Below are 25,699 nucleotides of genomic sequence, written 5' to 3'. Positions count from 1 at the left end.
TTTAGGTTTAGGCCTAAACATACGGCCAGTTTAGTATGCCTAAACTGGCATAGGGCCATAACAAAAATAACTTCAAGTAAATAACACCAGTTCATTTCAAGCACAAAGAAAACACAATTGATTATTACCACCCTTAATGTCCCAAAGCTCCATCCTGTCTGAATCAGACAGGCAATTATTTGTCTTGATATGCGCCGCTGAAGAGAGGATGAGTGGGTGGATGACTGTTGTAGAAATGCTGACTTAGAGCTGGATACAGAGTATGTGCTTCTGTCTCCTTTGTAGGCATCAGGGACTCGGTGTACCAGCGGTTTTATGTGGGCTCTTGCTTGGCTTGTGAGGTTCAAATCACATCCCACATAGACCGACGCACACCCATGGAGATCAGCGCTAACGCTAAAAAGCTTGCCTTAGTAGAATCCTGCACTGCGACTTATAGTTCTGATCTCTCCAAAATCATTGGATATAAATATCAATAAAGCATTAATATCCCAAACTTCACCATGCGTTAGCTTCTGGCTGGGGAAGCCCTTTGCAAAAACCCCCACAGACAATCCTACAAAATATGTAAAGAATTTTTTTTCCTCACTTATATTCACTATTTGATAATTGTTACATTTCTTTAACATGTACGCTGCCTCGTGCTTTCTGAGGCCTTTGGATGATTCCCTGCGTCTTCTTTTTTTGTCAGAAACGTTTCCATTTCATGCTTGCTAGTTATAACATTGCTAGCTAAAGCAGCAAAGCAGCTTGATAAATTTGACTGACAGCCAATTAGGAAGATGAGCGTGCAAATAAATAACATTTTATCAACTAAAATAATGGCGTATATGTCACTTTTTGTGCCAAAACCCTTTTTTTTTTGCCTAAATATTTTTTGGCAATGAAAAGTGGGTGATTTTTTTTTTTTTTTTATGTTTTTGCAAAACAAAATAAATAAATCACGCACATACAGTAAGTCACTTGATGACTAGTGCCATTAAATTAGGAAAGTGACCATTTCAATAAATTATTTTAACCTCTGTTTTATGAAAATGATTGAAAAACACATTAGATTTAATGCTACAAAAAAGTATTAAAAACATACAGCAGGGCGTGCCGTGGTGGCGTAGGGGTTAGCGCGACCCACATTTGGAGGCCTCAAGTCCTCGACGCGGCTGTCGCGGGTTCGACTCCCGGACCCGGCGACGTTTACCGCATGTCTTCCCCTCTCTCCTTCCCCCTTTCCTGTCAGCCTACTTCATGAAAAGGGACTCTAGAGCCCACAAAAAGACCCCCTGGAGGGGTAAAAAAAAAAAAAAAAACATACAGCAAAAAAAAATTTTTTAGAGTCGATATTTTTATTTTTGCTTCTTTTTTCCCTCATCTTCTCTCCAACATTCTGAAACCCCCCCTAGTGCCGCCCCATTCAGGCCCATGGGGCGACTGGCCCCAGCTGCATAAGTGGCTGGATTAGACAACATAAAGACCCTTTCAACTTCCATAGAGCATGAAATATCACAGAGCATACATAGCAAGTTTTTCAAAAAAAACAAATTAAAACAAAGAACTGACCTGTCTATAGGTGCATCACCAGACCCCGAGTACCTCAGCCCCGTTCCATTGTCAAGGGACGCCTGTCTGGGCAGGAGCCCGCCGTGAGGTCTGCTTCTGTCTGACGCTGGTGTCAAGTCCCCTGAGGCTCCCTGGTGGGCATACAGGGATGGGTGGTGTAGTTTGGCCTTTTTGCCCAGCGGCCCACCCTCAAACACGCCACGCACCTGACCGGGCTCCGAGTCGTAGAACCACGCTCCTGACTTAGTGAGGATTTCTTGTTGTTTTCGGCACAAGTTGCATACCCACATAACCTGTAAGCAAGAGAAGGGCCCATTTACAACTTCAAAACGACCAGGCAGAGATTTTCTTTTCTTTTTTTTATTTTAATTGTATGTTAGACTGTGATGATGTGAGTGCTTTGCAAAAGTATTGACACCATGTGAACTTTCATGTATTGTCTCGTTCAAACTACATAGCAGAATGTGTTTTTATCAGGGTTCTCTGTGACATATCAAAGTGGCTCATTATTGTGAAGAGGAAGAAAAGCAATACATGGTTTATTTTTTTGACAGTTAAAAATCAGTAGCTGTGGCGTGTGTGTTTATACATTTAGCCACTCATGAGTCAATAAGTGTACAACCACCTTCCTCTGCTATGAAAGCTGCGAGTCTTCTGGGTTATGCCCATTTTGTGCAATTTTCTTAATAAAAAAGCCAAACTCAGTCAGGTTGGATGGAGAGAGTCTCTGCAATTTTAAAGTTTTGTCAAAAAAAAAGTTCTCCTCCAGATTTTAGTCCGGGTTTTTGACATTGCCATTTTACTTGACCCAATTTCAGGTCTTCAGCACCATCTAAAAGGTATTCGTCCAGTACTGTTGCGTAGTTAGCTCCATCCATCTTCCTTTTAACCTCAATCAAGCTCTCAGTCTGAAGAAAAATATTTCAACAACATGATGTTTTTTTTTATTTATCATAGGAAAGGCGGCTGAGTACAAACAAATGTTCTTTGTAAACCATCCATCCTTTTCCTCTCACTTCAAAATGATGTGCTAATTTGTGTCGATCCGTCACAATGAAAGACTGCGGAGATTGTGTGGGGGAAAAAATCCACAGGAGAAAAACACTTTTGCAAGGCGCAATAATGTACGTTCAATACTGCAACATAACCGTATCACCAATCAAATCACTGCTGTAGGATGAAAATTACTTTTTAACCTCGCTTAAAAAAAAGTTGTTGTTTTTTTTACCCTGGAGCAACGCAGTTCATATAAATCCACAGTTTATGTTGAAGAAATGAATAATGAAACATCTTACACATGCAGCAGCTCTTGGAATCTTTAGAAATGGAAGTACTGCAGTTTCAAATTGACTTCTTTTTTTGTCGTAAACTCAAACACTGTGAGTCCATCCGGCACACACTCTCACTCCGGTTAATGTTTTTATTTGTAAATAAATTTGCAACGGCACAACACTATTAAACTCATTTTTCCACGTTCGATTGCGCCGAATTCAGGTTTTCCTGGACAGAGCCGTAGCGTACCAAACAGCCAGTTGAGAGGAGGAAAAAGTTTAATGCGGCACCACAAACCTCGTCTTTCACTGTCGCGGTGCTGACTCGGTTCATTTCTGTTATTGGTACGAGCTGAACCTGAATTGACCGATATGTTATTTCTATAGATTAACTGAATTCACTTAAACTACTATCATCTCTGCGCAGCTGCTCAAAAGGCTGATTTGTATCTGCTCCCTTTCACAAACTGAAGTAGATATTAACAAAAAAAAGAAAAAAAAAGAAGAAGATTGAAAAGAAAAAAAACGAGGGAAGATAGCAGGGTACTTATGTGAGGCTTGGGATGCACCAATGCAAAACAAACAAAGACACATGCTTGATTGAATGACCTAAGAACAAAGGAACTGGTAAAATCACTCAAGATCCCAGAATTCATAGTATTTCACATCTGGGTGTGACGTAAACACATTGGTCGAAGGAACTCCAAGGATGAACAGAGAAGGGCCTATACTTTTTCCTTTATCTATAAGCACGGCGCTACGCTGCAGAATTGTCTGGATCTCACTGGCTGAGTGAAAGACCTCTCTACTTGGAAAAACATTGGATCTGAGCAAAAATCAGCTGCTGATGAAGAACTGAACCCAGATCTGAACCCAGATCGTCAAAGTATAAACAGTGCACCATTCCCCAGTCGACATACTGCTTCTGTGTTGACCCAAGAGAATGGACCTGGTACTGGAGTTGTCCGGGTTCATTCAGCTCCAGGAAGTCTACCAGAGACATTATCTCACAGAACAACAATACTCTTCCACAAAAAGCAACTTTACAAAAACAAGGGAGTTTTCTAGAGGATCTCTTTGCCTAAGTTGCTAAAGCTAGCTGCCGGAGCCTGCTAGCAGACCTAGCTCCTTTGCTTACTGCGACGCAAATTTTATCCGCCATATTGTTTGCTACATCTGACACATCGACCCTGAGTAGCATCTTGTCTGTTAGCTAGCATAACCTTGCTCACTCACACACATATCTACCCATACACACGTTTGTGATGTTGCTGCATTGTTTTTGATAATAGTTTAGTTGACGGTTGCTAGTTTAGTGACAGTCAGAGTTTATAAACTGTGAAGCTGGGGTTCTGATTTAATAGATTCTGCTGTGACATAAAGAGAGGTTGTTGGTGTTTGTGTATATGTATGCAGCGCTTGCTGACTGAGAACGGCTCTGATTCTCTCCTTCCTCTATTCTTATATGATATTCCACCTGATCCCAACTGGTACTTGTACAATAAAAGCCCTCATAGACTGAAAGTGATTTGGCTATCGATTTCTGATAATCAGGTGGTGCCGCGACATGGGAATTTAATCACAAATTGCTCACTTCTATTTATAAATGCCCTTGGGCGCTTACTAGTAGCTATTGATAGCCAAGCAAGGCTATCATTTCCCAATAGAGGTACTGCAAGGTAGCTAATTACATGATCACACTTTTAGCAATAAACGTTTTTTAAAAACACTACACAACTTAGTTTATTTATTATTTTAGTACCACATTTCCTTTCAAAGAACTTTACAAGACAAACTGATCCGATTTACTGTATACAAGACATGCAAAGTCAAATCACTGCAATTATGCAAGCAGATTTAAATTGGATGTAATATATTCCAGTTTGATTGCCATTATAAACTGCAGTCATATTCAGTCTATAATGCTAAATGTTAAGAAATGATCTTGCTAAGGAAGTCCAGTCAACTGAAACTGAATCATTGACTTTGCAGCAATCCCTCCTCCTGAGCATCCATGCGATCACTCCACGCTACATCTGGTTTCCAATTATAGTTTGTTATGTTTCCGCCCAAGAGTAATAACTGGTAAAAGTACAGGTAGTTTTGGGTTATTTGAATTTCAATATCTATGAGGAGAAGGCAGAATATTCCCTTAAAAGTTTTGATAGGTGAAAAAAATTTATCCGCGAAAAATCTAGCAAAGCTTTACCGGCAAACATCTGCAGGAGTTGTACATAGCTTAAGGTTTAAAAACCTAATTTACATTTCAATTCACTCGGAATTTCTTCATCATTTTTTCAAGCTTTCGGAATTGCTGGAATATGGAGGTCACGAGTGACAGAAGGACAATATTCTTAAATCCAGTGCTAGGACTACGCTAGCTTCATACTTTTAGTTTTGCTAAACACACACAATTGAGCTAGGTTACATTTGTGTTTTCAGGCCCAACACTGCTGCCATGCTCCGGTTCAAGAATGGGCCAGAAACAGAACCAGCAGCAGTCCACAGAGAAACAGTAAAACACTTAGAGGCCTGAAGAGCTACTGACCAAGACCACTTGAAATAATTGCAAAAACAGCAAAATATAAAGAACAAAGCAAAAATGCAAATCTTTTTTGCTGCAATTTTTTCAGATATTTGAAAATGCTGAACAAAAAAAGACTTATGACAAACTGTTACGCCCCCAACGTCTAGGAGTATGATTCTCGCTTGGGGTGTGAGAGGTCCTGGGTTCATATCCCGGACGAGCCCCCACTTATGTTACGCCCTCAAGGGCGTAACTTAAGTTTTATAAAACCTCTTCCTGCTAGCTGCCCCAGTGGAGGAATGATTTCAGGAGCCTTTTATATGGTGAAGGTGAGCCTCATCAGCGTCTGATTGGCTTGACAATCCTCTGCTGGTCCAATGGAGTAGCAGCTCTCCTGCAGCCTCCAGGCAGCCAATCAGGAAGATGTGCTCTCACAGCTGAACCTGCATAACAAAAAGGAGCCTGCACAGCCTTAAGAGGCCAGGGGCCGTAACACAAACATTTTAGCCTTAAATTCTACATTTTTGTGGAGGGGGTTTGCTGTTGTTTTTCTGTAAATTGGATTGTATAAGTAGCTAAATTTAATTAGCGCCTCTTTTTTTTAATAGAGGAAAATAATAAAATGTGAAATATATATATATATATATATATATATATTGAGCTACATCACACTTTCAACAAAACAAACATGTTCTCAACATGCAGCTTGCATGCTACTGTCTGATTCTGACACAGACAACATTTATGACCAGCTATCAGTGTTACAGATGTGCTGTAACTGTGCTGACACACAATGGAAGCTATAAATTGCACTTCATGTATCCCGGGGGAACGCGTCCAGTAAGACAGTGACTGCCTCGTTTAAGTGGGGTTATACAAAGAACTCTGCAGTGAACCGCATGTCTTCGGTTGAGACCCGAGAACCACCGAGGTACGCGCACTTCTTTTCCGGGACATCCGACGAAGCGGCAACATAACGGCATCACGGGAACCCTGTAAAATTTTTATTGGTTTTCATCTTCTGAAAATCGGGTCAACAGAACTGGAAGAAACAGACTTGGTGACACATGCTGCAGTTACCAGAAAAAATATATATATTTCAATCCCACTCGTACCTTACGTCAAAATAATCCAACATAAACCCATTGTTGAATCCATCAGAGCTAGTGTACCTCTGTTCAGCAGTATGACGTCATGCAGATGTCTGCATTATAATATCAGTGTGTGCTGTACTGCAGTCACAAGGACTGCTTAGATGGAATATTTGTTAGCTTATTATATTTCAAGCATCATGCATTCACGCCCTGGTTGTCAGTGATATTTCTGGCCACTAGCATAAACTCTGACTGCCCTTCATGTCAACATTCTATATGATTTTTTTTTTTTTTTTTTTTTTTACCCAGATCCTAAACTAGGAATATTGTTATGATGGAAAAGTGGTGAAGAAAATATGGGCTAGAGGCAACTGTTATTCTTGTCACAACATTCAAAAATACGATCTTGATCACTTTTTACTATCTGGTAAAAAAAAAATAAAAGTGTGACAACATTTTTGTTGTATCAAATATCAAACCATTGACCTACATGAAAATAATGATTACCATTCACATGTTTAGTTACATCAAAACAAGTCATTGTATCAAAACAACAAAAAACATGAAAAATTGACTATTAAACATGTTTAATTGTATGAAAACTAGGGTTTCCCCCAGTGTATTATAAGCCTGGCAGGCCACCAGGCTTTACTTGTGCCCCCATCAGGCTAAGCATTGCTTTTTTCTAAAAAAAACTTTTTCATGTTTGCATTTTTTAAAACTTTCTAGTTGGTGTTCAGATATTAATCTTCCAATCTTTCAATAACACATAATTACCAAGTGATACTTTCAAATTTCCTGCCAACTTTAAGCATCGTTTAACTCTAAAACACGATGGGCCGCTGGATGAGTGACTGCCCTACGCCCAACCACCGGGCTTAGCAAGTTATCAGGGGAAACCTTGGAAAACAATTTTAAAAAAACATGAAAAATTGACTATTAAACATGTTTAATTATATGGAAACAATAAAAAACATGAAAAATTGACAACTATCAGCATGCTTGGACAGATAAGAGCCGAAAAGCAGAAGAGCCACGTCAACTATTAGATTTGGTTTTCTTTTCTAGTAGATTTTCTTATTTTATTTGAAGAAACCACAGTTAAAAATATGGTTTAAAATGTCATAATGCTAAATAAATTAAACTATGTCACCAATTGTGGCTTTAAAATTTAGAATGAAACACATTCTAAACGGTACATCCTGTTCGACGTACCATTAAAATTGGGAACAGCTGAAACAGATTATCTGCCTCCTAAACTGAAAGACGATGCAAAACGCAGACACGAGGCCAGGTGGGGATAAAATCCAGACACAGGTGGAGCTCACACAGAACGGTGAATTATGAGAGTTCATGTTCGCAGCAAAACCTCACCACAGATTCATACGCTGTGAAATAAAGCAGCCGTAACACACTCGAGTTGTGTATACATTCTCTGAAGACATTCTGCTCTGGATTCTCCCAAGACACACACACACACACACACACACACACTTCCCATCCATCTCGAGGATGATGGCTGTGGTTTGTAGACAGGCCCCATTTCTCAGTGTGATCCTGTTAATTTCATTGTTATTATAACAGCACTTAAAAAAAAAAAAAAGAAAGAAAGAAAAAGCCAAGTTCATTCTACATGCTGTGAGCAACGGAGGGGGGAGGGATGTATTCTGTTTAATGCGCGAGACGATGTTTACTGAGGCAGTGAAATAAGAGAAACAAACACCAGAACCCTGAGATCAATAAATAATTTCCCTTCTAATGGTTTCTCATCAGATCCAGCGATGGTTTTAGGGACACTAGCAAAAAAGAAACAACAGCAAAACAAAACAAAAATGGCTTCTAAAAATACATTTGCGCTTATAAAGCTGCCCAAAGCAAGAATGGAGGTCATTCATTATTGAGAGCCATGCTATATAGAAGGTAATAAAACATCATCATCTAATATAATGTCCCATATAGAGCCCCATCTGACACACAATATGTCAGCTTTAGATTTTAAGGGGAGAAAAAAAAACCCTAAACATTTTACAGTAATTATCCTTATCTGCCTCATGCTACAGCTTTCTGCCACGTACTCTCTGTGTCCCATTCAAAAGAATGGAAATGTAACCATTCACGCCTATGGAGGCTGGATTTTGCAGCATGTATGAGAACAATGAGCTCTCTCTTGTGGCCATCAAACTGCACTACAGCCTTATTTAACCCAGGATTTAGAATGAATCAGCAGGAAGCTTTCAGCCGTATCAGCACGCTGAATGAAATGCAGAGCTCAAAGTTAAATCAGCTGCTCCTCCGAATGGCGTGCATTTACTCTAGTCTCCGGCACATACAATCAAATCCATCTGAGAAGCACATTTCTATGTGTAAAAAAAAAAAAAAAAAAAAAGAGGCTAAAATTAGGAGAGAGGTAACCATTGGGCGGGATGCATTATTCATAGAGCAGTAAACGGCGTGTCATAGGTATCGTATTGCATTACCGTTACTCTCCTTTACCTGAACTGAGCCACACAGTGAACACCCATTGTTCTGCGAGTGGAGCGTTCCTCCAAACATCGGCATCTGGATGGAGTCCAGCTCCAGAACACACCCGCCAACAGACAGACATCCTGACCAACACACACCCGAGCAAATTGCTGCCCCAGCTGGGTGGGTGGCTGGGAGAGGGAAGCGGGGCGGTGGGGGGGGATACATGAGGCTGATGGGCTGCAGTGACAGGCATTTCAATCAGCCAGTGAGGCAATGGATGAAACTGCAATTCTACAAATCATTTCAAGTGACAGAGTACCCATGCATTGGCAAACAAAAAACAAAAAAAAACATCATGCAACACTTTGATCTCCCACTTAAAAAAAAAAGAATTCTCTTTATATATATATATATATATATATATATATATATATATATATATATATATATATATATATATATATATATATATATATTGACTTAAAATCAAAGAAGAAAAAGTGTGAAGAACATTTGAAGGAAATGAGAGGAAATGCTTGCTTTCACATGCCACTGACACAGCCTGCACGTGGTGAATTACATTTTAATGAGCTTCTAATTTTAGGGAGTCCGTTTGTAATAATAATAGACTTGATGAATATTTATGTTCCTTGTTTGAAGTTCAGCAATACAGAGGAGGGGAGGGAGAGAAAAAAAACCCGGAGATAGTATTGTATAAATCCGGCGAAATGGCTGTCTGTCAGACCCGCACATCTTCAGCCGCTCTATGACCTAAATAAACCGAACATTTTTTTTATTATTATTATTTTGACTGACGACGCCTGCTCGCTGACATAACATACACACACACACACACACACACACCCCCACCCACCCACACACACACACACACCAACACACACCCACACACACACATACACACACTCACAGTGGGTGGTTTCTGAAAACCACTTTACATATTGGTGAGAGGGGATAGAGGTTATATTTTAATGCATGTTTTGTTTTTTTACTTCGAGAAAAAAAAAAGGAAAAAAAAACAGCAGAAATGATCTGCATTACAAATGATGGCAGAAAACGCGACGTTCATTCATCTTACCCATTGTGCCGCCGATCCCTGAGCAGAAACACCGCGGTCTGCAAGTCCTTGCGGTGTGAGTGAGAGTCCGCAACCTCCCGCAGCCTCCCGCTCCCAAAGAGAAGAAACTGCTCCGACCTTCAGCACCGCGGACAGCTCCTGCCGCCTCCTTTTTTTTTCTTTTTCTTTTTTTTTGTCTCCCCCCCTCCCCCTCCTTACTGAAGGTTAAACTCAAATCGACCCAGTTCGATTAGACAAAGCACCTATAGTTCTGAATGTAGTGTGTTAACGAAAAAAAACGAAAAATTTACAAATAAAAATTTAAAAAAATACATCCGAGCCGGTAGGTCCGATCAGAAAACGTAGAGTGCGCCGTTCTCGGTGCTGCTGGAAGCCCCCAAACCAGCCGCGGCTTCGCGGCGTCGGCGGTCCGTGTCTCCGCTCGGTTCTTCTCCGCTCGCGCTCTCCAACGGACAGACGCGGAAACGCGCGCGCTTAGCGGCGGAAATACACCGTCTGCCGCTCCGTCCGTTTTTCCACAGAAACACTTTGCGTAATTGCAAACTCAGTTTGTATGTCGTTTTTTTTGTTGTTGTTCCCCCCGCCCCCCTGCTGCCTCCACTCCAACAAATCATGATTGACCGTCGCTGCTTTCATTGGTCGCTTCGCGTCATGCTGCCAGTTATCTACAGGTAGCCAGCGGATCCAAACTTTGTGGAGGAAACTTTGGCAGATACAAAAATCCTGCAATTATTAAGTTTCATGTTTCTTAAATGAGAAGTTATTTAGGGGGTTTCCGGTTTAAGGCCAGCACGTGCCGATGGTGGCTTCTTCACATAGACACAAATGATTTTAAGTTGCACCCGGCTGGATATAAAATTATGACCACTGACAGGTGAAGTGTCATGCAACAGTTTCATCTCCATAACCAACTAATAACCTAATGTATGCATCCTCTTTCCATCCCCAACGCACAGGGGATGGAAAGAGGATGTATATACTAGGTTAGAGCAATTTGTCCTAGAAGTTGTTGTGTTAAAAGCAGAAAACGTGGAAAACATAAGAATTTGTGAATTATCCAGCCAATACAGGCTGACGTTTTTCTAAATTCCTTCAAACTGAAGCGTCTGTGTTTGTGTTTCTGGTCTGCAAAGCTCACCGTCTATCAAAACGAGTCCAAGGAGGGAACAGTGACGACCTGCCTAGAGGGAGCGTTGCACCGATTGCAGTTTTAGGCCAACTTCCGATATTTAAAAAGGCTTACTTGCTGATTCCGATTTTGGTCTGAAAAGTTTCTAAATACAGTGACAAAGTTGGTAAATCGGCAACAGTGTTTTGTTGTTCATGTCTGTCTCATTTGTGAACGCCCACTGCTGTGTCCCATCAGCAGCACAGATTTTAAGGGACGTAGGGATTGTTCTCATCTCACCTCCTAGTAACTGGTATTGTGTTAATACTGATACTTCGTTTTATTAAAAAGAAACAAAACGAGTATGACTGTATTATGATTCCTACTAGAAAATACAAGTTCTGAATCTTTTTCCATGTTGTTGTTACATTAATACTCTAACCATGTGTAACTTCCCACCAATCCAAAAAAAATCAACAAATGTTGGTCACTATCTATTTCTATTTCCAAGTTAACATCAGTACCTCTTTTTCCAAGCAAATAAACAAACACCAAATCCACAGAACATACATCTATCCATCCATAAATTATCTCCCACTTAATCCGGGTTTGGGTTACAGGGCCAACAGCCTAAGCAGAGAAGAGCAGACTTCCCTCTCTCCAGCTGTTTGGGTCAGCTCCTCTCGAATCCCAAGGTGTTCCCAAGTCAGCTGAGAGACACGGTCCCTCCAGCGTGTCCTGGGTCTTCCCCTGGGGCTCCTCCTGGTGGGACGTGCCCAGAACACCTCACCAGGGAGGAGTCTAAACCAGATGCCCAAGTCTCCTCAACTGGCTCCCCTCGATGTGGAGAAGCAGCAGCTCTACTCGAAGTCCCTCTTGAATGACGGAATTTCTCACCCGATCTCCTAGGCTGAGCCCAGACAGCGTGCGGAGGAAACTAATTTCAGTCGCTTTTATGTCCTCTTTCAGTCACTACCCACAACTCGTGTCCATAAATGAGTGGGGACATATTGACTGGTAAATCGAGTTCTTTCTTCACCACAACCCACTGGTACAGCCTCCTCGTCACTGTAGATGTCGTACCAATCCATCTATCGAACACCTGCTCCATCTTTCCCAAGATTCTGAGATATTTATAATCCTCCATTTGGGGTAGGACCTCCTCCCTGACCCAGAGAGGTCACTCAAGACACATGGAGGTACCGATTCTCATCTCAGCTGCTTCACACTCTGTTGCAAACTACTCTTGCAAAAGCTGTAGGTGTTGAAGTCAATAGGCAAACATCATCTGCAAAGAGCAGAGACACGGTCCTAAGGCCACCAAAACACATCCCCACAACACCTCAACAAGAAATTCTGTACGCGAAGGTCATGAACTGAATCGATGACACAAGAAAACCTTGGTGGAGACCAACTCTCTCCAGAAGAAAATTATAATTACAAAAAAAAAATAGTTTGTCTTGTCACAGAGTAACCAACAATAATATAATATTGATTTTTTTAACCAACTTAACAGATATGTTTCTTAAATGACATGTTATTTTGAAGGCATAAATAATTTGGTAGGATGACCCAACTCTTAGACTTCTGTTTTTGGTTTATGTCATCCTCTCTCTTAAACGAAAACAGTACAGTTGAATTCTGTGGTTTTTGAAGTTCAAGCTGAATATTAGTGAACTTATGGTCATATAATGCAATCAAAAAAAAAACAAACATTGAACATGTCCAGTTAAAATCAATTCAGCAGACCCCTCATCTTACCCTGTACCACCAATTTCACAATCAGTTCCTCTGCAATGTATCGCATGCCGATGTAGCATGTAGAGCTCGGCCAGTTGCCGCTGACACAAAGCCTTGTGAATATTCAATAGCGTTTCACAGAACAAGATCTCTCTCGCCACTGCTGTCACCATCTGTGGTAGAGCGAAAGAGTAGACGGATGGAAAAAGAACGGATTTCACCACCGCCGCCTATTTCACTGACACACAAGCTTTTAGACAAGATTGCGGGACACACAAATGCGTGTTCCTTTGTCGGTCCCAGAGTAAACAAAGCATCTGTCCATCTGCGGCCACAAGCGCGCTTGCACAAAACGAGATACATTTTATATCACAGCGGCCCTGATGTGTTAATAATATATGGGAGTTATCTTGCGAAGCTGTTGCGCGCTTGTCTTTCTGAGGAATGTAGGGTTCACAAATTCCAAACGTCCACTTCTGCGTAAAAAGCTTTCCACCTCAGCAAACTCTTTGTGCCACTAACTGACCCTGTCTTCTAAACTTCTGCATCCAGGAGTTGCACTGCTTTCATAGTCCAAGGCTACTGTAACTCCTGTAACTGCCTACAATGCAGAGTCAAGTATTCCTTCTGTATTATACTCTCATGCTCGGTTAAAATGGAGTATGTGGCGTATTTGCTGTAACTTAGACCACTAATGGAGATCCTTCCTTGAGCACAGCAATCAAAATTCAAGCATTTTGAATTTAATGCAAATTCAAAATGCTTTGACATTGTATTAAAGGGGCAGTATTAGGTGTTTTCCAGCCACATAGCGTCATTTTTACAACACAATCAAGTGAAAAATGACACAGTTGTTATAAAAATGCTGTATATATCACATGACTTTAAAAAAAGTGCAATTTAACGCCTTGAAATTGGGCCTTTGTCTCTTTAAAAACTCCTGCTCTTTCTGAAACTCCACCTTCAGGAAGTCATCACAACATGGCTCCTTGATTAGCCCTTTAACAACGTTTTTACCAACATTGCACTGACAAGTAGCTCCTATAATGAGCTCAGCAGATGCACAGTTCCAGCAGGTGTTTGCTAATTGCTGCTGGCTAGTCTGAAGGAGTTGAGTGGGGGAGTCACTCTGTGAGGCGGAAACTCGGAAACTGCAGCTCTGAGCCGCGAAGGCGAAGCTAGGTCCACCCTGACGTTTTGCACAGCTGAACGGTTGCCACGGGAGATGATAGGATTTCCCAAACATGCACGAAAGAATCAAGGCAACACTCCAGGTATGTTTTTGACAAGGGAATAACATTATAGTATGATGCAAAGCTCAAAAAAGTCAACTGAAATGGTCTGCATAGTGAGGTAACAGATGTGACAGGGAGGCAGGGCAACAACAGGTAAGTGGGTACAACTAGAAGCTCATGTCCTAACCTATCAGGCACAGCCTATGAAGTCCATCGTCAGCCTGCTGCCACTGTTATTACTCAACACCATCTGCACAGAACAGTAACCGATCTCCCTGCTATTATAATCCAGAGGATGATGGACAGCCATACAGCCGGAGGTTTGGCATCAGGGGGACGAGCAGGACAGTGTTCTGCCTCTGTCTTTCTGCTGCTCTAATTTTTCAGAGGACCCTAATCACGTGTATTTAAATGTATCATAATCACCGTTTAGCAAAAAGAAAAAAGAAAAAGAATTCAAAAGTTAGCTGTCACAGAGTGAATCATTACATTTTAATACCATTACATATCCAGATGAACATTCACTAGCCAAATGATCCACATCTAGTTTTAGATGACAGGAATAAAGATGGTGAAGCATACAGAAAGTGATAGAAGAGTCACGATAATCAAACTGTTACATCATATTACCAAAGCAGAATCTGAAGCAGCTCCACATGCCAAACGATGGTTATGACAGTTATCTGGCCTCGGTTACCGTCAGGAAATAAAGCAGTGACACAACTGAAAACACAAGCGACGGCGACTTTATCGCTACACTTAGCAACTTTTCAAACCCCTCCGGTGCCTTTTTGTTGTCTTCCGCAGACCACCAACAGTCAGAACAGAAAGACTCATTTCACTTTGTGTGGCCCCACTGCAAAATAAATCACATGTGCAAAGCTGAGAAATGCGATCGCACACATCAACCAAGCTGTTCCGTTGGAGCCAATAGGAAAATTCAGCCGCAGCGCACACCTTTAGACCCAAAGAGGGCAGCACTGAGACGGTTTTGCGGCCAAATATTACAGAATCAAACTGATTTACCCTGAAATGTCGCAATTTGGACAAAAGCATAAAAATAGCACCCTTAAACCCTATTTAAACAATTTATCTGCAAAAAAAATGTAAGAAAATAAAAGTTGATTTAGGGTTTAGTTACCTTTTAACATGTTCTTTCCTGTTTATGAAAGACTTTTTTGTTTTTTCGTGGTCTCCAAGTATATGTAGTTTAGCAACAACAACAAAAAAAGGAACAGACTCACAGATGAGACTAGTACTTTGATTCGAATCAATCATGGCTGCTGAATGTGTATTTAGTCACACCACGGCATAATCACACAATGCTTGTTTTCAGATGAAGTCCAAACAAACAGAGAAATGTTCGCTAACCACTTTGTCCTCCTGTTGCAATTCCATGAGAGCAGGAATGCAGCAGAGAGAAGGAGCAGGGATACAGACGGCGAGGAGGGGAGTGTTGGGTGGGGGGAAGGAGTGGAAGAGAGGGGGAGAAACAACAGACCGTGAGCGTCACCAGATCCTGGGAGCACTGTCACATATTCCAAAAAAGCAAAGATAGATAGATAGATAGCATTTATTGTCATTGAACAGAATTCAACGAAATTTCCATTGCAGCTCCCGTGCAAAAGGTCAAATATATACAGTATAAATAAGCAAACACACAATAATAATAATAACAATATATACAACTAAATTAACTAAAGGCACTCAACCATCCAAAGAAGTAGCAGCAGGTCCAATTATGGCAAAGTACAGATAATGTGACAGTGCAAAGTGCAGAACAATATGGCTGTGTGGGGGTGGGGGTATGTATGTGTGACTGCGAGGTTATGATATGTGTGGGAGGGGGGGGGCGGCAGGGAGTAATGGCTCTGACGGCTGTGGGGAAGAAACTGTTTCTCAGTCTATTTGTTGTAGTCCGTATATTCCTGTACCGCTTGCCTGATGGCAGCGGCACAAACAGTCTGTGGCCCGGGTGGCTGGAATCCATCGCTATGGATCCAGCTCTCTTCTTGACCCGGTCTGTGTAAATGGAGTCCAGGTCTGGGAGGGGGCATCCCACAATGCTTGTGCTGTTCTCACCACCCGTGTCAGTTGTTTCCTCTCCAGTGCTGTGCAGCTGCCATACCACACAGTCATGTTGAGGCAGAGGATGCTCTCGATCATCGCCCTGTAAAAGTTCACGAGCAGCCGTGAGGAAAGTCCAGCCCGTCTCAGTTTCCTGAGGAAGAAGAGCCTTTGTTGTGCTTTCTTCACCAGGTGGGAGGTGTTTGTGTTCCAGGAGAGGTCAGAAGTGATGTGGAGGCCCAGGAACTTGATGTTGTCCACACGTTCCACCACTTCTCCATCTATGAGAAGGGGAGTGTGAGCCGTCCTCCTGGACCTTCTGTAGTCCACAATGACCTCCTTGGTCTTTCCTGTGTTCAGCACCAAGTTGTTGGCTGAACACCACTGAGTGAGCTGCAGAATCTCCTCTCTGTAGTGGGTCTCGTTGTTGTCTGAAATGAGACCCACTACTGTTGTGTCGTCCGCGTACTTCACGACTGTGTTGGTGGGGTGGATGGCCACGCAGTCGTGTGTAAACAGGGTGAAGAGAGCTGGGCTGAGCACACAGCCCTGCGGCGTGCCTGTGTTGAGGACCAGTGGGGACGATGTTGAGCCACTTATTCTCACCACCTGAGGCCTGTTGGTGAGGAAGTCTCTGATCCAGTGGCACAGTGAAGCGGGCAGCCCCACCTCGAGTAGCTTCAGCACCAGCTTGTCTGGGATGACGGTATTAAATGCTGAGCTGAAGTCTACAAATAGCATCCTGACGTAGGTGTTGGGATGCTGCAGATGGGTCAGGGCTGTGTGCAGAGTGATGGAGACAGCATCCTCTGTTGACCGGTTCGCTCTGTAGGCGAACTGAAGGCTGTCCAGGTTTGCGGGGATGAAGTCTCTGATGTACCTCAGAAGAATCCTCTCAAAGCACTTCATGATCACCGGGGTCAGAGCGACGGGCCGGTAATCGTTCAGGCTGGTGATGGACCTCTTCTTCGGTACAGGGATGATGGTGGAAGACTTGAGGCACTCAGGAACCATGGCGAGCTGCAGGGACAGATTGAAAATGTCCAGAAACACTCCTGCCAGCTGGTCGGCGCAGGTTTTCAGCGTCTGGCCTGACACCTTGTCCGGTCCTGGAGCTTTGTGGGTGTTGATCCTCCTCAGGGTGGACGTCACCTGATGCTTCTGTAGGACGAGGGGCTGGTGCTGCTCTTCCAGTTGGGGTAGATGTGCGGCTTCTCTGCTGCCCGCCGTGTCAAAGCGGGCAAAGAAACTGTTTAAGGTGTCAGGCAGGGTGGGGTCGCGGCTGGTCAGCTGAGTGCTGTGTTTGTAGTCCGTCATGGTTCTTATGCCTCTCCACATGCTTCGGGGGTTGTTGTTGATGAAATGTTCCTCAATCTGCTGTTTGTACTGGAGCTTGGCCTGCTTAATACCTTTTTTCAGTTCCGACCGGGCCCTGCTATAAGCCAACCTGTCTCCAGACCTGTAGGCAGCATCCCGGGCTTTCAGCAGGGCCCGTACTGTGCTGTCCAGCCATGGTTTCTGGTTTGGAAACACTTTTATGGTCTTAACAGGGAGGACAGCGTCGGTGCAGAACTGAACATAGGACAGAACGGACGATGAGTATTCCTCCAAGTCTGCGCCGTCCCTGAACACACTCCAGTCTGTATGCTCAAAGCAGTCCTGAAGTGCAGAGGAGGCCTCCTCAGTCCAGACCTGAACTATTCTGGTGGTCGGCTTAGTTCTGCAGGCCAGAGGCTTGTAGACAGGAATCAGCTCCACTGAGATGTGGTCAGACATGCCCAGATGTGGAGCTGCTACAGCCTTGTAGGCTCCGGGGATATTGCAGTAGACCTGGTCCAAAATGTTATTGTCTCTGGTGGGAAAGTTTATGGATTTGTGGAATTTGGGAAACACAGCCTTCAGTTCCACGTGATTGAAGTCCCCCGCCACAATCACGGCCGCCTCCGGGTTGGAGTTCATCTGCACGCTGATCAGGCAGTACAGCTCCTCTAATGCTAGCTTAGCATTAGCCCTCGGTGGTATGTAGACGGCCACGATCACAATGGACGAGAGTTCTCTCACCAACTTGAAGGGTCTGCATTTCACCGCCAGATATTCCAAGTCAGGAGAGCAGAATGTTCCGACAGAGTGTGTGGCTGTACACCAGGCATTGTGTACATACAATGCCAAACCTCCGCCTCTGCCCTTACCCGAAGCTGCAGTCCGATCCGCCCGGAACAGAGCGCGCCCCGTTATCTCCACCGCTGCGTCCGGGATGTTATCCTCCAGCCAGGTCTCTGTGACAACAGTCACACAGCTGTCCATCCGGCGAGAAGTAATCCGGAGTCGCATCTCGTCGATTTTGTTGACGAGGGACCTGGCATTGGCGAGGAAGAGGCTGGGGAGGGCCGGTTTATGAGGGCTAGCTTGTAGCCTAGCACGCACGCCGGCTCTCTTACCCCTCTTTTGTTTGCGCTGCCTCCTCCGTCGCCTTGGCAGCAGGGGGGGAATGATCATAGTCCCAGGTGTTCGTAGCAGCTCTGGAGGAATAAAGTCCAGCTTGGTGGGTGTGTGAAGTCCAAACTGTGTTCCTATGTCCCACAGTTCTAATCTGCTGTAAGTTGTAACGGCTTCCAGTAGTGTGTTGAGCGAAGACATCAATAAAAACAGGCTAAAAAAAACGAAAACACGGGAGCTCCGAGCCGCAGCGTCTACACGCGCCGCCATCTTGTTCATCTTGCGTGGAACAAAATAACACTTGTTTTGTTTGCATTTAGTTAGTGCAAAACTAAAACCTCTCAGTTAATCTGTGGAAAAGATTTTTGCATCAGTAAGCGACACAGGGAGTGTTGCATTTAAAAGAAAGCATAAAATAATGTTCTTTAGTCAGAACAGCAGTGGAGAGTGAGTTCCCTCTAGTGGTGAAACAGCATTAATACAAGCCATAGCAGTTTCTCGCACAGCTATTCATATTCTGTGAAAGTTTTCATATTTTGTCATATTCCAAGAGCAAACTTCTGTGTATTTCTTTTATGGTTTTATGCAATAGACACAAATGTTCACAATTTTCACTTGTTTTTTTTTTTGTTTTGTTTTGGGGGTTTTTTTTACAAATAAAACTCTGAAAAGTGTGGCATGCATGTGTGTTCTGCACGCTTACTCTGATGTCCCACAACAAAACTCAGTGAAAACAATTGCTTTTAAAGGCAGGAGACAGTAAGTATTAGTCATTCACTCCACAAGCTATCAAACCAAGTGTGCGGGGCGGGGCGGGGGTTCCTGTCAACGTCTGTGTGAGGAGGAAAACAAAAACTCACCATTCCCAGCATGAAAAATGGTAGCGGTAGCATCATGCTGAGGGGATGCTTTCCTCAACGAGGACGGGGGTGAAAACGTTTCAGAGTTCACTGGAAAACGGGTGGGGCTAAATTCAGGCCAATCCTGGGAGAAAACCTGCTGACGCCGGCAAAAGAGTTCATAACGGAGTGGAGATGTGAACTCCAGTGGGGACGTTGCCATGAGAACGGAGCCAGAGCTGCGATGGAATAGTTTGTCCGTCAAAGTTCAGACTTGACAATCGGCGGTCAGGCCTAAAACTCCATGCTCACAGATCACATCCGACACATCTGACTGACCTTGAACTATTTTTGCAAAGACAAAATGCACAAAAAATGAGTTTCCAGAAATGAAAAGCGGGTGGAGAAAAATCCCAGCTGTAATTGCAGCAACAGGTGGCGCTATAAAGTATAAACTAAGGGGAGCTGAATGCAAATGCAAATACATGCAACACTTTTCAGTCTTTTGTTTGTCAGAATAAAATAAAATCATGAGGGTTTTTTTTCCCACTTCATAATTAAGTCTCACCTTGTGCTACATAAAACCTCAGAGAAATACAGAGTTTGTGGTTGTGACAAAATATGTATATATAAAAAAAAAAATTAAGGAAATTTTATAAAATATGGAAATTCTTTACGAATCCCTCATCATAAATAATAAAGAATTAGAAATGCCTAATGTCTCAGAGCAGGTTAAATGTAAAGATTTCATTAGAAATACTGTTGGCTTAGTTCTCACAACAGGATTCAACTGCAGAGTTGAAGACATTAATATGTATGACTGACTGTTTGCTGTGTTGTGTTTGTAGTGGTGATGAGGCTGGAGGGGTGTGTGGCTGTGTGTGTGGGGGTGAGGGTGTGTGTGTGTGTGGGCGTGTGTAGGGGTGCGAGTGTATGTGTGTGTGTGGGGGGGGGTGCGCGTGTGTTACCTTGTTTGACCGCAGAGACACTCGTCCTCCGCACCTAGCACAGAATTTCGTTTGGCAATATGAACAGATGTGACCGCAGCCGTCAGCAAATTTCGTCTTGTGGCAAATTCCACAGGTTGGGGCTTCGCTCTTTTGGTCCTGAGCTGGCTTAGTCTCCTCCCCCATCTTCTTAACCTGGTCCTTGTACGATTCAAACTGCTGGTGTAACTTCCTGCCAGCGAATGGACAAATAAACCACAAAAAAACAGGTTAGAAAATCAAACTGGAAAAGCGGCAAACTGGATGACATGTATACCTGAGCATCAGGACAGCCACACCGTATGACAACATGACAGAATGTTTTTTACTGATAGGTATTTTCCTTTCGAACCTAAATAAAAGAAAGAACCACAGACAACGTATATGAATTTTATGTAGAGCTTTTGCAAAAGGAGAACGCTCTATCAAAACCTCTCCTCCGATCAGTTCTACAGAGCGTTCTGGTCTGCCCTCACAACAGCTTCTGTTTTTATTGTCAAGAAGGACAGGCAAGGGGGCAGTCAGGAAAAACAACAGAGGTCGTAAAGCTTCTAACCCAAACATCTAACAACCCAGGTCCAGATGTGATATCTGATCAAAGGTCTGAGCCCGGTTCAAATCTCGGTCAATACTGTCAAGAAAACAAAATACGACTGCTCACAAGTGGTTACTAAATTAGGAGGTGTTCTTGCAAAAGGGTTTAAGGTCTGAGAAACTTAGTGTTATCTATTTCTCGTAAAGTTGAACAGACAGTAGTGACCTCCAGGTCATTTAAAGAAGAGAACACTTTAAAAAGAAAATCACAAAGATCTATAGACTTAATGTGAACTAAAGTAAGAATAAAATGATAATACCAAAAAATCTCTAACATTACCATTTTTAATTCTTTAATTGCATTAAGTATTACATATATACTTAAAATAATGGGATTATTTACAGAAAACACAACAAGTCAAGCTGTTCTTGTCAATTTTGCAGGCAGCAGACACATTAAACGGAGGTTCAAGTTGCCACATGTTAATCGGAAATCAAGCACTTTCCAAACCTTCAAAACACCCAATTGAAATTCAAGCATTTTCAAGGATCCCAAGCATGAACGACATAAATAATGACACGGTTCGCTGCCTAACAACAGAGGTAAACAACCAACACTGTGAAAATCAGTTTTGTTGTTTTTTTAGCCCAAACTTACGCTCTTCCAATAAGCCTCTACTACGAGCCGAAAAAGTGACGCAACCCCGGATAAGAAGTGAATTTCTGAAAGCAAAAGCCCATAAAGTTACATCAGAGGTTTAAAAGTTGAGCCTCTCCTCCCCCCGCCCCCTCTGACACAGCATCTCTTCAAACTCAGGCGTTTGGGTATCAGTTCTGCTTTGCAAGTTTGAGGATATCACTTAATTCTGGTTACTCGGGTTCCTCTGTATTAGATGAATAATTTGCACCCGTCTGTCTGTATCAAGGCGGTTGTAATGCGAAGCGAGGAACACCGTTGATATGAACCGCTGGTTATTAAAATCCAAATTTAATTTTATTTATTTTTTTATGTTATCTGCAGGCAACCATCAGTGGTCATAAGCAGAAAACTTTACATCTCACTTTGCAGGAATCCACGCAGCCTTCCTGTGTCTCTTTGTGTTATCCTTAACCTGATTGCATAGAAAAAAGGAAGAAGAAAAAAACTCAACTACCACCCAAAAATAACAACAAAAAAAACGTCTCCTTACATGCATTTTGCATGACACATGTCAATTGAGTGTCTCCTTGGAAACTAAACACTGGGCTGACTTCATAATATGGCGATTAGAAGTGGTTTCGCCCCACATATCCCCTGCAACATTCATTAGCTCTTGTGAATTATTGAGCACTGCGATCCTTTTACCACATACAGGTCTGCATTTGACATAAACATGCTTCCTTTTCCCACAACCGGAGCTTTAGAGCCCAAATCCAGCGGGCGCACACATCTTAAGACACCGCATGTGTGCGTGCGTGGTGTTGTTGTTGTCGCGTCTGACTCTCTGTGCCATCAGAACATTAGATAAAGTGCCACTGACATGCTCCACGTTCTATCCACAAAAGGATTAAAGAGCTAATTATATCAGCCCTTGTGTATTTACTGAGCAGTGATTAGACTTGTGTGGCTCTTTGTTTAAGAGATTCAAACTAAATCACATTTACTCACAGAACGACTGATAACCAGCTGAGTTAAAGCCGCTGTTACCAAGGATCAGGGAGACGAGACATCAAACGACATATATATATATATATATATATATATATATATATATATATATATATATATATACACACAGTACAGACCAAAAGTTTGGACACTCCTTTTAATCCAATGACTTTCCTTTATTTTCATGACTATTGACATTGTAGATTCACACTGAAGGCATCAAAACTATGAATAACACATGTGGAAATATGCACTAAACAAAAAAGTGTAAAACAACTGAAAATAGCCCTTATATTCTAGTTTCTTCAAAGTAGCAACCTTTTGCTGTGATTACTGCTTTGCACACACTCTGCATTTTCTTGATGAGCTTCAACAGGTAGTCACCTGAAATGGTTTTCACTTCATAGGTCAACCTGTCCTGTCAGGTTAATAAGTGGGATTTCTTGCCTTATAAATAGTCATGAAAATAAAGAAAACCCATTGAATTAGAAAGGTGTGTCCAAACTTTTGGTCTGTACTGTATATATATATATATATATATATATATATATATATATATATATATATATATATATATATATATATACGACTAGTAGTAGGCCTATGCTGAGAAATACTAACTTCCATCTCTACTCAAAGAGCAGTTGGAGGTTTTGGCCGACTAATTTTCTGCCATTGTATAAAACGACCTCACCACAAAAAAAAAAATCTATTCAGACTTTGAAATGAACAGGATCACTAAACACATTAGAGAACATCAAATGAAACATCAGGAAGGGCACGTTGTCGACGGCGCGCAGCAAAACTACGGAAAGCGGCACAAACGCGATGCAGGTCGCCGCGGCAGCTGGTACGCGTTAGCCGTTCAAAACTGGGTGGCTTGTTGTGTAAAAACATGGTCAAACGCAGGTGAGACTGCCGATGAGTAATCATACACTGCTCATTGTCCAGCTCAGTGCTTGTGGATCGGAGCTCTCTTACCTATGAGACTGCAGCTATACCCGGTCTGAAACCTGAGCCGTCCTCCTGGACGTCAGACAGATTCAGCTTCTCGACAGCAGGGTGAACTACGTGACGTCTTTACAGCAGCTGGATTTTACTTATTACATTATTTATCGTTGATTCATTTGTAACTTTTTGGGAATCTTTAGCACATGTCCAAAAATTGTAAAAAATAAAAATAAAAAAGAATTAGCATTATAATAAGGAAATAGCTACGTCCTTGGAATAGGCAGCAAGGGCTTTAAAGCTGCAGTGAGGAAATTTTTTTGTTTTATTTTTTACATATTTGTTGAAATGGTGTGTTGAAACACATAATGTGTGAAGAAAATGGCCTTCTCCCAGTGCTCCTAATGCTAACCCTTACCCTAACCAATCAGAGCCAGGAGGCGGGTCTTAGCGCTGTGAACCACTCTCCGAGGGGTGCTGCTCATCTCCCCGTCTTGTTCCCCACCTTGCTCTCTGCTGTGCTGCAGGCTAGCAGAGTCTGTCGTTAATGCTAGGGCTAGTTAGCATGGCGCACCTATGATGGCTTGCTGTTAGCTTTGTCTAGCCTTAGCTTACCAAAACCTTTGGCTGTTTTCAGCTTACCCCAAAACAAATAGCAATGAACACAACCTCATGAAGTAACACAGAATACTATTAGCAAGGTGAAGCTAACACAAAGAAGCTAAAGAAGATACATTTACAAATACAATTTGCTGACACAATAACTACTTACAAAAAAGTAAAATGTTTTTGAGTGGTTTAGCCTGTAGTTTTTGCTGTAATATGGCATAGTATCTTTAAAGACACATGTATTCAGAAACAAATATAATTTTGGACTATAAAAATGTACTCACTTAAGCCTCTAAGTTCTTTTCTTTACTTTCACAGCTTACATTTTTACTGATGTAAAAAGCACAGGTGCAGCTAATATTGTTAACGAAGTCTAACTTTTACCTTTTCGCCTTATTACATTAGTACAGCTAACGTGTCAGAATCAACTTAAAGGCCTTCATTTTATTTTCCCCAGTCTTTGAAGTTTGTCTAGTTCACGGTCTTCTTTGGCTGACTGCTACAGTTTGAGATTACTGATTTATTCTGATAGCTGCTGAGGAATGGAACTTGGTGCTACTTTTGGCTAGCATCTGGAGGTTTCTGTCCTTTTTTTTTTTCTGGTGAAAAACAGGGTGAAGAACACCCGCTCGGAGTGACACGGCCTACATTTTATCAACTGAAGATGACACAAAGGAGCTGGAAAAAGCTAAATATGCTCACTCTGATGCACTGATGTAACAATTAAACACCATGCTGATAAACCTTTGGCGGGTTTCCTGAGCCTGCTGTGTTTAACAGTTTTTGGCTTTAATTTGATTTTTCCTGCAACACTTCTTGTTCTCTACCGGCAGAGGGCGCTACATAAGATTTATTTACCAAGGAGAAACTAAACTCTGTGGCAGAAACAACAGCAAATGAAATTGTCATTGCTGATATTTGTAAATGACAGGGGCATAGCTAATGGACTATAATTTCATGCCAAGAATGTTGCCTGAACAGCAAAACTATCATTAGCATTATTATTATTTCTTTATGTGACTCTATCTACCATAATGTTTACAATAAGGTTTTCATTTCATTCCTTAGAGTGCACTGATTATTCTAGTTGGGTTTCATCATTAGAGGTGATTATACATGTATATTATAAAATCTAGAAATGTTTCTTGCATTCAGAGTTTCACTCTTCAGTTTCTGAGATTCTTTGTGATAGTTTCCTGTGATTTCTGTGGTTCTGTTCCCTTCACTTCCTGTCGTGTTCGGGGGGTTTTTTTCTTACCTCTGTTGTTTGAGTTTTGTTATCTCCTTTTGTTTTGGGTTTTTTTTCTTGTGTTATGTTCTGTTTGTATGCTGTTCTCTGAATACTGGCCTGTGTGTTTTGCTTCTGCCCTGCAATTCTTTCCATTTGATTTGATTCTCTCTGTGCTTCAGCTCTCTGCTCTTCTCACTCAGCAGCTCACATTCTGGCCATTTAGTCTCCACCTGGCTCTTGCTCCACTGATCACCCCTCCTTTCCATACCGTACTCACCTTTCAGTATCTAGCCATGTAACATGCAGAACA

General features: G+C 42.2%; 1 protein-coding gene across 28 annotated transcripts in view; it reads right to left on the bottom strand.

The window, feature by feature from the left end:
- The window catches only part of rims2a (regulating synaptic membrane exocytosis 2a), a 159,749-nt gene that overhangs the window by 108,979 nt on the left and 25,071 nt on the right, over positions 1-25,699 (bottom strand). For 18 of the 28 annotated variants that reach the window (XM_032557765.1, XM_032557728.1, XM_032557740.1 and 15 more), the window contains 3 exons: positions 20,402-20,612; positions 15,463-15,474; positions 1,555-1,847 (listed from right to left, as the gene is read on the bottom strand). In XM_032557765.1, the coding sequence (XP_032413656.1) occupies positions 1,555-1,847; positions 15,463-15,474; positions 20,402-20,612 (516 nt within the window). Of the gene's footprint in view, positions 1-1,554; positions 1,848-10,008; positions 10,199-15,462; positions 15,475-20,401; positions 20,613-25,699 lie in introns of those variants that run through there. The other 10 variants (XM_032557725.1, XM_032557739.1, XM_032557733.1 and 7 more) reach the window with 5 other exon arrangements.

Source organism: Xiphophorus hellerii, chromosome 3 (genome assembly GCF_003331165.1).
Source record: "Xiphophorus hellerii strain 12219 chromosome 3, Xiphophorus_hellerii-4.1, whole genome shotgun sequence".
NCBI lineage: Eukaryota > Metazoa > Chordata > Actinopteri > Cyprinodontiformes > Poeciliidae > Xiphophorus > Xiphophorus hellerii.
The sequence above is the reverse complement of the archived record's forward strand: the minus strand, read 5'-3'. Positions and strand labels throughout refer to the sequence as shown.